Raw genomic sequence first — 13182 nt, forward strand, 5'->3', positions numbered from 1 at the left:
AAGAAAAGGAGGACTCGGAATGGTTCCCTTTTACCAACAATCTGTCTTCTCCTTTTGACACTCACACGAAATGTCTCTAGTTTTAAATGTGATTCTTGTGTGATGATAGCAACGAAAAAGATGAGCTTTAATTCTTACAATAGCTATGTGCGTGTGTACCCAAAATTTTTTATATTTGCAACACACCCCTTCAGCCATCTGTTTTGCAGGCCAAATTGCGTATGTGTCTGGTAGATATGGTCGATGCAACACACACCCATTGTACAGTAACCTTGAGTTTGCTTGAGCACAAATACACCATCGTGCTGCTAACTTATGTATGGCTTTGCAGAATGATGAAATGTGAGATGAACCTGTCTTGTTTGTGTGCATGCATACCGAGAAGCGATGCACTATACTAGGAGCACTGACACAACTAGTACAAAAAGAGATGTCAGACAAAAAAAAACAATTTATTATCATTTATTCATTGTGAACATTAGGCTGACAGAGAGTACAAAAATGCATGTGGTACAATTACTGAGGGCACGAAACACAAAAAAGTGTAACACACACAAAAAATAAAAAATAAAAAAATTAAAATGACAGACAGAAACACTGAAATCAGCTTCAGCAGAAGCAGCAGACAACTTTCTGACAGTACATACGGAACACAATACAATAACCTCAATGACATCAAATGATCCAAACATAACACAAGATTCCTTCAAAAGATATGTCAGAGATAGGGAAAAAGAAACATGGCAAAACATTGGCAAAATATTTTAACACTTTATTGTGCTTCAGAGAGTCGCGTGGGTCCACAAGGAGAACAGATGCTCGGTAACTTTGTCCTTTGACAAAATTTGGACACGTCCTCTCTTTCTTACTGGCCCAGAAATGCACTGCTCTGTTTATCTGTCTATGTTTACTACAGCTCAGTCCAAAGGCCTAGGTGGCACTTAAGTACATATGGTAGAACCATCTGTTCTGTTCAGGGCAGAGGGACACTAGAACCTTCCAGCTGAAATGTGTCTCTCATAATGAGGGGAGCCACTAAAATAAAACCACACGCGTCCACACAGTAACACAAGAGAGTGGCAAATCGACATTCTGTAAGACTTAAAATTGTGGACGAGGACGCTTCACAGAAAGAAAAGAAAAAAAAACACAATATAAATTCAGAGAATGAAGGACTGAAGGGTTATGTTTGTTTGAAAGGGAAGATATGTCCAAGGTAAGGCGAACTGAACATTTAACAAAGCCCATTTCCCTTGGCTGTCCAATGGTTCATTTGCACTTAAATGAGAAGTGATGGGAAAATCGCCACAAAGCCATCGATCACAGAGTCTCTCTCAAATACACCCACGCTCCCTGGACACAAAAAAATGGATGGAACCATGGACACAAAGAAAAAAAAAAGAAAAAGAAAATACAATAGAGGCATCATTATCAAACATTGGACACATGCAATCAAGAACATACAGAAAATCTATTCAATTTAGTGCAGCTTTCTTCACTCCTCAGCCTTACGTATACGCCTCTGTCTCTGGGCCTTTTCTTCGGATACGCTTCATTAGAGACTTAATTCAACATTGAACATTCCCCGCTCGTCCACACTAAGCTAATTGCAATGCAGACCTTTCAACCTCCAACACCATACAGGCATTTATTTAGAGCAGGGGATTGTCCCAAACAGAATAGCTGATGTGGAGGTGGATTGTGGACGTGTGGCGAGACTCTCTGTCTGCATGTAAACACTGGGAGCCTGATTGCAGAAGAGAGGGGTAATGCTGGGTGAGGATGAAGCAGATGTTGGACTATTTCTGTGAGGTTCTATAAAAGAGCGCGTCAACACCGCACAGCCTTAGATGATGCCCAACACACTGAAATAGCATGTGTCGTACACTAGAATCTAAAGGAGCAGAACGTGGTCACAGATAAACGCATTGGGATGACACAAGTTACACAGTGTTTTTCAGTGTGCTCATGCTATCCCCCTTGTTTTAGGCATGTTTTTAAAGTTGGAAAAGCAAAGGACAACAATGACCATACACTCCACCTTTAAAAAAAAGAAAATAAAAACAAGATGACTGGTTTTCAACAGTAAGGCAAACATGAAATCGCTATCACCATTTTAGTCTACAGTAAACAAAAGAATTTTCATCAAAGTCTTCTACACATCGATCATCTGTGAGATGGGAGCAGTATAGTTTTATCCTCAAGGATATTAATGAAATAATTAAATGCACATTTGATCATTTTCATGAACTTGTGAAAATGCCACCGTTTCATAGTAGCCATAAAAATGAAGAATATAAAAAAGAAATCCTCAAGAATTAACATCATCACCAATATAATATTTAGGACACCCAAGGGGATAAGAATGTAAAGACCTAAAAGTCCATTAAAAATACAGTTCACTTCTTTATACAGCTTGCTCATCAAACTCGACCAAATAATTTACTGAGATATTCAGTAATCCTGTTGCTTACATTAAAGCCAAAGGCAAAATGTCTATACGAGACTTCAGATCTTTTCATACTGACATGAACGTGATGTGCCATTCTCCCCATTGAACAGGCATGGGAAAGAATGATATATACTGGAAATACTATAACCTTGAATGACATTGTTTTATTATTGTGAATGCCAGAATAGTTAATAGGTGATTGTTAACTGAAGACTGATTCATAAATATTCTAGAACAAACAAACAAAGAGAAAAAGGACACTTATGAATGAAATAAAAGTGCTTGAGTCTAAGCCTTGCACCCTTCGAAGAGGAATAAAATGCACTTGAGTCTGGTAAGGGAAAATCATAACTGTCGCCTCTGAATTAGAGGTCAGTCATCCATGTCTGGGCACGGTAAGAAAACTGCATTTCTATCGAGCAAAAAGGACAGAAACAAAAGAAAGAAAGAGGGAAAAGAAATGCAAAGACAGAAATGTTAAATTCATAGCCTATTTCTCTTGGCTTGGCTGGTGGCCCAACCAACAATGCTACAAACGTATGTGTGTGTGTGTGTGTGATAAAAAAAAAGGCATACCACTGACAATATCAGTGAGTATCTGTGAGGAAAAGTGTAGTGGCAGGCTGTTTTGACATATCGCTCAGGAGCTGTCCTGATGGAAGCTTCCAGAGCTGCCTGATGACCACGTCCCAGTTGAGGGTGGACACAGCGGTGGGATCGACCCAGTGCAGAATGCAGCAGTGCCTCCATGCTTTTTCCCCTTTAGCGGCTCCATCCATGCGCTTAGCCATCTGATTTCACTCATTAGCTACACCGCCTGGCTGAAGAACTGTGCCAATTAGCAGGGCCAGATGGTTTTTTCGCACAGAATTCCTGCAGTGTGTGCGCTTTCTGAACCTGCGGTGTCCCGTCTCCGCAAAAAAAAAATAACGTTCCGGGAAAACAACGCAGGGGCAATGCCGCTGGTTCACAGCAGGTTTCCCGAAGCACAAGACCCTAAAGCTCGCTCGTTCCCATGGCCGCGACACGTCATGGAGCCAAAGAGGGGGCGCTGTTGCACTCAGCCTCCCCTTTGACGCGGCCACTCTCCCACTGCCCTGTTGGCTTTACCAAACGTCTGTCTTCCCTGCCCAGGGGCCCTGGGGCCCTGGCTCAGCTTGGGCTGGGGTGGAGGGGGGAACTGCTGAGGGGCTGCTGCACACCTGCTCACAGCGCAGGGAAGGGAAGGAAAGGGAAGGGAAGGGAAGGGAAGGGTGGTGGAGGGAAGGGTGGTGGAGGGGACGGTAGCCGTGGTGGTGGTGGTGGTGGTAGAGTACTCGTTTTATTGCAATCAGAGAGAACCAAGTGAGCTGCCAAACAGTCACAATCACAGGCTGCTCAAAAACCTATTTACACAGTCCGCACAACAAGACTTCCGTCTCTCTCTCTCTCTCTGTGTACTGTACAGTATATATAAGAGTGAGAGAGAGAGAGAGAGAGAGAGAGAGAGAGAGAGAGAGAGAGAGAGAGAGAGAGAGAGAGTGGGGGGTCAGAGAGAGGAACAGAGAGTGCCTTGCACTAACAGATAAGAAAACGGTTCATGGAGCAAATCATGTCTGTTGTCACAAATTCAGGTTTTTTTGGATCACCGTAAAAGGTGTACTGTTCATTGTTACCGGGTCAGGAGCTTTGGACTATTATTGAATAACAAGAACGTTTTCTGGGGGAATTTTGATATTCTCATATATTATAAGAGTTTGTCCTTGAATATAAATAGCTGGAAATCACTCTTCAAGTACATCCATTGGTTAATGATTCTTTATAAATTAGTCGAATTGGAGCTGAATAAGGAATGGGTTGAAAAAAAGCCCACCAAAGCTGCCCTTTAGCGTTCCTCTCCTGTATCCAGACTTCTAATGAACCCCTCTTTTGCTCTTTTTCTTCTTCTGTGAATGCAGAGTATGTGCACCAGACAGGTGGACAGCTGTTGGAGGACAGGAGAGGGGAGAGAGAAGAGGCGAGAGAGAAGAGAGAGGAGAGAGAGCAGAGCAGAGGAGAAAAAGAGGAGAGGAGAGCAGAGGAGAGGACAGGAGGAGAGAAGAGGAGAGAAGAGGAGAGGAGAAGAGAGGAGAGGAGAGGACAGGAGAAGACCGAAGAGGAGAGAGACAGGTGAGGAGAGGAGAGAGAGAGGAGAGGAGAGAGGAGAGGAGAGGAGAGGAGGAGAGAGAGGAGAGGAGAGGAGAGGACAGGAGAAGAGAGGAGAGGAGAAGAGAGGAGAGGAGAGGAGAGGAGAGGAGAGGAGAGGAGAGGAGAGGAGGAGAGAGAGGAGAAAATGAGATGCGGAGCGTGTGCAGATGAGTCTGGCCGCCCAGCAGGGAAGCCCCGGCTGCTCTGCCTCATCTGCTGGCTGTGCGGCGGCTCCGCTCCGAGAGCTCCAGAAATGATTAATCATGCCGTGTGGCCGCGAGCACCTTCTGGGCCGTGCCCGCCTCGGCCGCTCCTCGGAGCGCCATCCTGGGGCCCAGACTGTAGCCGCGGATGGGTGGGTGGGTGGGTGGGGAGGGTAGCAGGGAGTAAGCCTGATGTGTCCCACCCTCCCCTATTTACTGATTAGTTTAAGCATGGGTCCAGGGGAGATGTGACAACCAGGCAAAAACTGAGAATGCAATGCAGTAAGGAGGAGCAATATTCTTTTTTCAATTTCTGGATACTTTTTGTGCAGATTAAAGCAGATCAAATACATTTAAAGGCACAAATGGCCCAGAATAAAAAGTGATTTCCAACTTTTGCCAACTGGACATTTAGTTACTCTGTCTTTTTTCATTCTCGCCCACATAATTAGCCCAATGAGTGAGAATGACAGTAGATTCAGAGGGAGCTTGAGCTGAACTATGGAACTTTGGAGCTTAGAACAATCACATGGAACACTAGTCTGGTCAGCACATTTAGTGGACAGTTGGCATTATGGGCCTATTCTCAGAAACACACTCCTTGATAACCAAAAGCCAAGAAAAGCCGAGGACAAAAGAGCGGAGGAACAAGGAAGGAGACTAGACAGTAGAAGGGAAGGGCTGAGGACTGGCGCACACAGACACAGACACAAAGGCGAGGCTCAAAGAGATGGCTGATGGTGATAGTCCGGGGAGGGTGGGGAGGGGAACTGCCCTGCACGACTGTGTTCCACTCTGCAGTGGCTGCCATGTCATCACGTCAGGCACACACTTCTATTTAGATAGAGGAGCCCACACCATGGCAGCCCACACCACACCACACCACATGACACAACACGGTGGCACACCATGGCACACCATGGCACACCACGGCTCGGCTCAGCATGGCACAGGAGGGTCGCGCCAGTGATACTGGTGTTCCGCCCGGGCTAATGGAAGCCGGGACATGCAGCTTGCAGCACTTGACCCCATGCTGTTAATGCTATTAATGTCAAAGACACGGCACTTGGACGAGAGGGCTCTAATGTGTTGTGACATATTGCTGTGAAGTGTGTGTGTGCTGGGTGATGATTAATGTAGAGTGGGGTGTGGGTGGGGTGGGGGTGGGACGGCACGGTAGCATCAAGCAAATATTGTTCTGGGCCCAAATAAATCAATCGCTATATTTTTAATCATTGTGGGCATTTTGAAGGGACGGAACGGCAAGTCTTGCAGGTCGCTCACGTGGCACTGGATTGCAGATGTGGGTTCTTGAATGATAAATTTCATATGAGATTTCATGCTTGCTTTCAGGGCAAACAGATTCTGACATTCCCATGTCTTTCTTGCCAAAAGACTGAATGAGTTTTGGTGTGTGTGCGTGTGTGCGTGTGTGTGTGTGTGTGTGCGTGTGAATGTGTATAGAGGTCTTGGGCAAGGGAAGGGTGATGAAGGATTTCATCCACACACAAAGAATATTAAACTTTTGATCCGTGTGATGCCTTGATCACTGCAGGAAAAAGCCTTGGTGAGAAACAGTCTGTTCAGCTAAAAAAACACTGACTGTAGCCCAAAATATTTCATATTTCTACGAATTGGTAGTGCATCACATGGAGATTCAAAAATTCAGCTTTTTTTCTTGTGAAAAAGAAAGACAGAGTGGAGAGAGGGAAATAAAGAAAAAGAAAGAGTGAGAGAAAAAAAAATCTATGATTTATGATTGCACTTCCTCGTCATCTTGTGAATGTCAAGCAGCAGCTCTTGCAGCACGATGGCCTTTGCTTGAATGACCTTCCCGTGGCTGCTCTGGTGCAGAAATCGACAGCTGGACAGTGTAGGAATACAAACATTCACAAGGTTACCACCTCACTTTAGCACACCGCACGGCGTCAGCCAGCATGATTTGTTCACGTGAGTGCACCGGTCCAAACAATGGCGCTTGATTGTCTATTGGAAAGAGAGAGAGAGAGAGACCAATACACTGCTTCCAACCTCAAACGGTTACAGTCGGGTCCTGACCTTGAAAAAGGGGACTGGATCCTCCTCACACACTCTTCACAGCAGAGGGGGCTCGGAGAGCCTCACACACAGGACGTCCTGCACTTGCGTGTCCAATGTGTCCTCTCTCTAAGGTGCGTGCAGATAGGAGAGGTCCTTTCGAGTGCTACGTTGTCCCTCACAGCTCAGAGAGCTCTGTGCCTAGTCACAAAGTGGTGGTAGTATTGGTGTGTGTGTGTGTACAGTATGTATATATGTGTGTGTGCGTGCGTATGAGTGTGTGTGTGTGCACGCGCGATGCGGCGCGTGTGTGATGGTGGGTGTGTCATGAGAGCTGCCACTCTGGGTTGAAGAACTTGATGGCGTGCATCTTGGCCCACTTGGCGAAGACGGCCTTCTCGGTGATGAAGCGGTGACCGCCGTACGGCGCGCTCTCGTGGAGCAGGTACTCGGCGCACTCGTCCCGGCTCCCGGCCTCGTAGTAGTGGTACGGAACCCTCCGGTAGCCCTCCGTCCTTAACCAGGGGGAGAAAGGAGAGAGAAGGGAGGGAGGATACTGTTAAGGTAGACGCACAATCAGCATGCTGAATAAATCCATTTCACTGTTTTTGATTTCTGCGGGGAGACTTTTATCGTTTATACTACTAAACCGGGACGCGTTCGCGTTCAAAGTCGGGCTGCTTCTATCTGTCTTGCCTTTCTTCCTTTGAGTTAAATAAAGACCAATCTCCCCTAGTTCAAGAACGCTCTCCTGTGGAACGCGGGTGACTTTAAGAGCTGATTTGCTTTTTTTCCTTATTATTCATGGCTGCAGGAGCCGTGTCACTGTTGCCCTGCAACAAATGAATTCAATTTCACTCTCCCCACCACACCTGTTGAATTTCAATTATGAGAGGGCTAGTGGGGTCAATTGCTGCCTTGGCACAGCACATTATGTTAAGACAGATACCTTCCTGACACATCGCCTTGCATCAAAATGACTTTATTGTTGGTGTGCTTCCCCCCCTGTATCCAGGCTAAAAGAGAAGCAGCGGCCAAACATATCTCAGTGGCGGAAATGAAACAGCGTGCCGTTTCTTCAAAGAGAAGCTTAGGAAACGTGTGCTTGATACACCGAACATAGATTTCAGGGTATAATTCTTCAGCTCTGAATGCATCATACATATTTATACCAGCCTTGAGTGGATAACGTGATTATGCTCAAATATTTTACAACTCATGAAAATTAGCCCCGTGACAAATGGAGCGGGCTGCATTTTTCGGGTAACTGATATTATTATGCAGAAATAAAAATTCACCCCTCTGCTCCCTGCCAAGCCATTGTGTTCACCGTGCTCCAGCTCTGGGATTGGGAGCGCATATTGATCTCGCATGCAGGAATGAAGGAGAGGGGAGAACAAACTCCTGAGCTCTGTGGACTGTAAAGAAGCCGGACGCCGTGCAGACCGCTGGGTGGGGAGCGGTGAGGGGGGTCTGCGGGGTGGAGAGTGGGGCGTGGGGTAGAGGCTCTGGAGCCATGAGGCAAGAGCAGACCCCATTAACGCTGAAGGTGAGGCTGAGCTACCATGGCAATTTGATGGATCCAAAGTACTTCCCTGCCCCCTTTTCCCGGCACACCAGTATATATTTACATTCAGACAACCTCCACCAAGGAGCGCGCGGGGCTGTAATTATGGTTCATTAACGGGAAGCCCGGGATAGGTCATTCTGACAGCGAAACAGAGCCAAAACACAGGATTAAATTATGCTCCTTGTCTGAGCCCTGGAGAAATCTTTTATCTTTCTGCCGAGGCGAATTTGGCAGAAAGGGTGAACCCCTGACATCACTTTCCCCCCGTCAACGAAAAAAAAAAAACGATGGCATAAAGCCGTAAATATGGATCCTCCAGCTAACGAGGGTGCGGAGGTTTTCATCTGTGGCAAATCCATAGTAAATTAATTACATTAAACAAGATGCTGTTATCTCCAGCGCAGCCTACAGTGCAGGGAAACTTGTGACAGCTGAGGCAGCGTTTACTTTGGGACTTCTGATGTGGGCGGCCTCTGTACTGTCAGGGTTCAAATGGGAGCAAATGAGTGTACGCATCAGCAGCCGTGACAGGCAAAATATTTCCACACACAAAAGCCTACATTTGAATAAAGCAATCAGCAAAAATGTATTTATTTTAAAATATCATTTTCACAATTGTATACAGTAGATGTTAAAAAGAAGGCAGACTGTGGCCTTGATGGAACATAACAAGGTCTAATCTGTGGTGACAATCCTCTGCTCTGAATGTGGGAATGTCTGTGCAAAAGCAATTCAGCCAGGAATACTCAGAGACATAACTTGAAGTTTAACAAGTATTTGAATCCATCAAAGGATTTACAAAAGACATAAGCAATGAAGGAACACCAAATAAATGGATAGAAAAAAGGAACAATGAGAGTCTTTGGCGTAGGCCCCGTTCTACAGTACAGTAGGTCCAGGTCACTGAGCGTGCAGACCCTGGCAAATCCTGCCAGAACGAGAGGGCAGGGGCGAAGCCTACCCCCTGGACAACTGGACGAGGACTGACCTGGTGGTGGTTAGGGAGGGAGGGTGAGAACATCGAAAATCGGCACCTGAAGGCAACATGGGCAGGTGCCTGAGAGGAGCCATTAATAAAGCTGATGCAGCCTGGTGATTGGTCAGGGGTAATGAATGAATGGGTGACGTAGTATTAAGTATGCCTGGCAGAACTACGCTGCAGCTACGCAAGCGCTACATACTATACTACAGATGATGACGATCAAATGTTATTGTCATTCAGTGTACTCCTCACTCTATCCATGTCAAATAGAGGAGAGGTGGTGCTGGACTACCACTAAAGGGGGGCATATTACAGTAACATGAATGAATTCATACAGTCATGGCTGAATTTGTTGGCACTCTTGCAGATTATTGAAAAAATGCTTAATTTCTTCCTTTAAAGTGATTGAATTCAAAGCAAATTTCTTTTGGATAGCTGCATGGCTTTGGTACGCGTTTTGGTATGTACTGTAATGCCTTTGGAGTAAAGCAAAGAAAGTCTGAAAAGAGAACATTTGATCTTTATTTTACAAAGATACCCTAAAATGGTACTCCTAAAGGATGATACATTATTGGATTTTAATGATGTTTTAAACTGTTTCACTTTAATTAGCATTACAGATGTATTTGATGTTGTATTCAGTCATCCAGCCTATTTAAATGACATTTAAAAAATGAGTCACTTTGCAGTTTGGTATCATTGCATACATCAAATAATAGTGGACCAGAGAAATGAAAAGGAAAGGAAAGAGTTGCCTGAGGTGATCAGAAAAACATAGACAAACATGTACTGTAGAAGTTAAAGGCTATCGGAACCTCTCCAAGCAGCTTGATGCTCCAGTGGCTACAGTTGCACGTTGTATTAACAAGTTTAAGGTGCATGGGACTGTGGCCAACCTCGCCGGATGTAGCTGCTAGTGGAAAATTGACCCAGACTGAGCAGAAGGAAAGTGTAAATTGGAATACAAAGAGCCAAAGAAAACTTTCAAGGTGAACTCCAAGGTCAAAGCACATCAGTGTCTGATCAAAGCATCAGCGTCACACCGTAGGCGATGAAACAAAACTTTCGGAACTTTTCTGCCCGTGCATCAGCGGCACGTCTGGAGGAGGAAGACAGAAGCAGGCGGTGAAAAGAACACTGTTCCTGCAGTGAAGCACGGTGGTGGCTTGGTCATGCTCTGGGGCGACTGGGCTTCCTCTGGCACTGGAACCATGCCGCGTGTGGAAGGCAAGATGGATTCAGTCACATGTAAGGAAATCCAAAGAGGAGGCTGAAGCTTGGGCATCAGTGGATCTTCCAACATGACGAGGATCCCAAGCATAACCTAAGTCCACCAAGGCTTGGTTGCGGAGGAAGCCTGGGAAGTTTCCAGAGTGTTCGTCACAGTCACATGATTTTTTTTTTTTTTTTTTTTTTTTTTAAAGATTATTTTTTGGGCTTTTTTTTATGCCTTTATTTGGACAGGACAGTAGAGAGAATGACAGGAAGTGAGTGGGAGAGAGAGTTGGGGTGGGATCTGGAAAGGACCACGGGGTGGGAATCGAACCCGGGTCGCCAGCGTACGATGCAGGTGCCCCAGCCAGTTACGCCACTGCCGGGGCCACAGTCACATGATTTGAACCCCATAAAAAATCACCTTGGTGGGATTTGAAGAAGGCGGTAACAGCACACACACCAAAGAATAGGGCTGAGATTCCTCGGGAATGCTGCCAGAAGCTGGTGTCTGGCTTTGCATCACGTTTGCAGCAGGTCAGAACAGCAAATGGGTGCTTTACTAAGTACTAAAAACGCTCGTCATGGAGATGTTGAATAATTGAGACTGTACTAGTCATTAAAAATGGCATTTTGTGTTGATCATGGCGAAAAATACTTGTAAATATTAGGTGTGTTGAGCTATTTAAATTGCTCGTTTGGGAGGATTGAATAATTTTGATGACAACTTCTGGAGAAAGCCATTGACAGTACAAAGGCCCTGTGAAACCTCTGATGTTTGCCAGCTGCTACATTTTACATGCTCTACAGCTAGATAGCAGTTGCTGCAAATGATCTCATTTTATTAGATCTAATAAATGGATGATGGAAAGTGTCATATTATGTAGGTCATAGCCTACATGTTACAGTTGGGCAATGTTGAATATTGACAAGATATCATAAAAGGGGGAGATGTAATAAAATGTGATATAGTTGGCTTTGTGTTCATAGTGCTGTCACGTTACCACGTCTGTAAAGTGAAGTGAATGCTTGTGAGTGCGGGAATGTACACAGACAGTTGGAGTCAGTCCAGTACAGCTACAGTGTGTTGCTAACCAGAGAGTGGACATTCCTTATCCTTCATATTAAGAGGGAGTTATTACAGTGAGCACATATTTTTGGTTTTAGTTTGTTTTTCAACTCTTAAAAAAAATTACGTTACAGTAATTACAACATTACAGAAGACAGCGAGACCCTGAAACTGCAACATACTGTACTACAGTAGGTTATCAGGTCACATATGTCAGGCTGAGCCCATGACAACCCCAAGCCAATTCAATCCCTGCCTAAAGGAGATGGTACAGTACTTGGGCCTGTGTGTGAAATAAGAACAGTCTGGATGATCACATGATCAGTGATTGAGGTAGAGGAGGAAGCCGGAGCGGCTGGTCTTACTTGCAGTATGTGTCGTTGATCATGCCGTACACGCGGATCTCTTTGCACATGTCCATGGCCAGGATGAGGGTGAACCAGCCCGTGCTGAGGTAGGACCCCGACTGTATGCTGTCAACAAACACACAGACACACACACACACACACACACACACACACACAACGGAGAGGTCAGAAGAGCTAATCATATAAAACACACAAAGGAGTTTCAAGTCAATTATTCGCACACACACACACACAGTGAAATAGTGCTAGAGTGTACAAAAAGCAAGCAGTGGAGCAGTCAGGAACACTGGAGCGCTGCCTGCCATTTGTCTTTGAGGGCCACACGTTAACTCATGTATGACTCCATCACTCTCTGTAGCCACACCTTTAGCTCCTGAGATGCGTAAATCTCACCGAGCCTCTCAGGCTTCACCCTAGCCTGAATGAAAAATGCTGTGCAGGAGCCAATGCTGTGGCTGGCTCCAAAACACAAAAGGACCAACCTTCCAGTGACACTGACAGCTCTTCATAGGGGCCTCTCTCTCTTTCACACTCTCCTTCTTTCTCTCACCTTCTCTCTATCTCCTTCTGTCCCCCTCTCTCTCTCCCTCCCTCCCTCTCTCTCTCTCTCTCTCTCTCTCTCTCTCTCTCTCTCTCTCTCCCTCTCTCTCTCTCTCATCCGTGCCGAGCGCCGGTGATTGAGAGTGACACGGCTGAAGCGCTCACTCGCCTCAGTGGCGGGAAATGAGGGGTGGACGAGAAACGAGCTCTGACAGTCAGAAGAGGCTGAGAGGTAAATAATCGAGCGGCGGCGCAGCGCGCCGGCACCTGAGGCGTGACGCGCCCGCACGGTACAGCGCCGTTCTGCATGACGCGTCTCGCTCCGACTGCGACAACGTGCGGCGTATCCCCCCGCCGCTTGATTCACCGCTGCCTCGCACATCTAAACGACACGCCAACCTTGAGGGACACAGCTGTATGAGCACAATGAAAGAAAATGCAAGAGAGAGAGAGAGAGAGCGAGAGAGAGAGAGAGAGAGAGAGAGAAAGAGGGACAGAGAGATAGGATTTGACAAAGAGAGAAAGAAATAGAGGGAAAGAGAGAGAGAGAGAGAGTGTGTGAAAGAGAGACGAATGTCTGTCA

The 13182-nt window shown here is 45.9% G+C and overlaps 2 protein-coding genes across 2 annotated transcripts in view; both read right to left on the minus strand.

Annotated features, from left to right (window-relative positions):
* Nucleotides 1–4944, minus strand: part of st6galnac5a (ST6 (alpha-N-acetyl-neuraminyl-2,3-beta-galactosyl-1,3)-N-acetylgalactosaminide alpha-2,6-sialyltransferase 5a) — a 35357-nt gene extending 30413 nt beyond the window's left edge. The window contains 2 exon segments of the mRNA XM_062551999.1: nt 3546–3654; nt 4886–4944. Of these exon segments, the coding sequence (XP_062407983.1) occupies nt 3546–3654; nt 4886–4944 (168 nt within the window).
* st6galnac3 (ST6 (alpha-N-acetyl-neuraminyl-2,3-beta-galactosyl-1,3)-N-acetylgalactosaminide alpha-2,6-sialyltransferase 3) overlaps nt 447–13182 on the minus strand; it is a 52348-nt gene continuing 39612 nt past the window's right edge. The window contains exons 4-5 of the mRNA XM_062527512.1: nt 12057–12164; nt 447–7373 (exon numbers count right to left, since the gene is read on the minus strand). Coding sequence (XP_062383496.1) covers nt 7184–7373; nt 12057–12164 — 298 coding nt within the window. The 3' untranslated portion in view covers nt 447–7183. The remainder of the gene's footprint in view (nt 7374–12056; nt 12165–13182) is intronic.

Source organism: Sardina pilchardus, chromosome 2, assembly GCF_963854185.1.
Source record: "Sardina pilchardus chromosome 2, fSarPil1.1, whole genome shotgun sequence".
NCBI lineage: Eukaryota > Metazoa > Chordata > Actinopteri > Clupeiformes > Clupeidae > Sardina > Sardina pilchardus.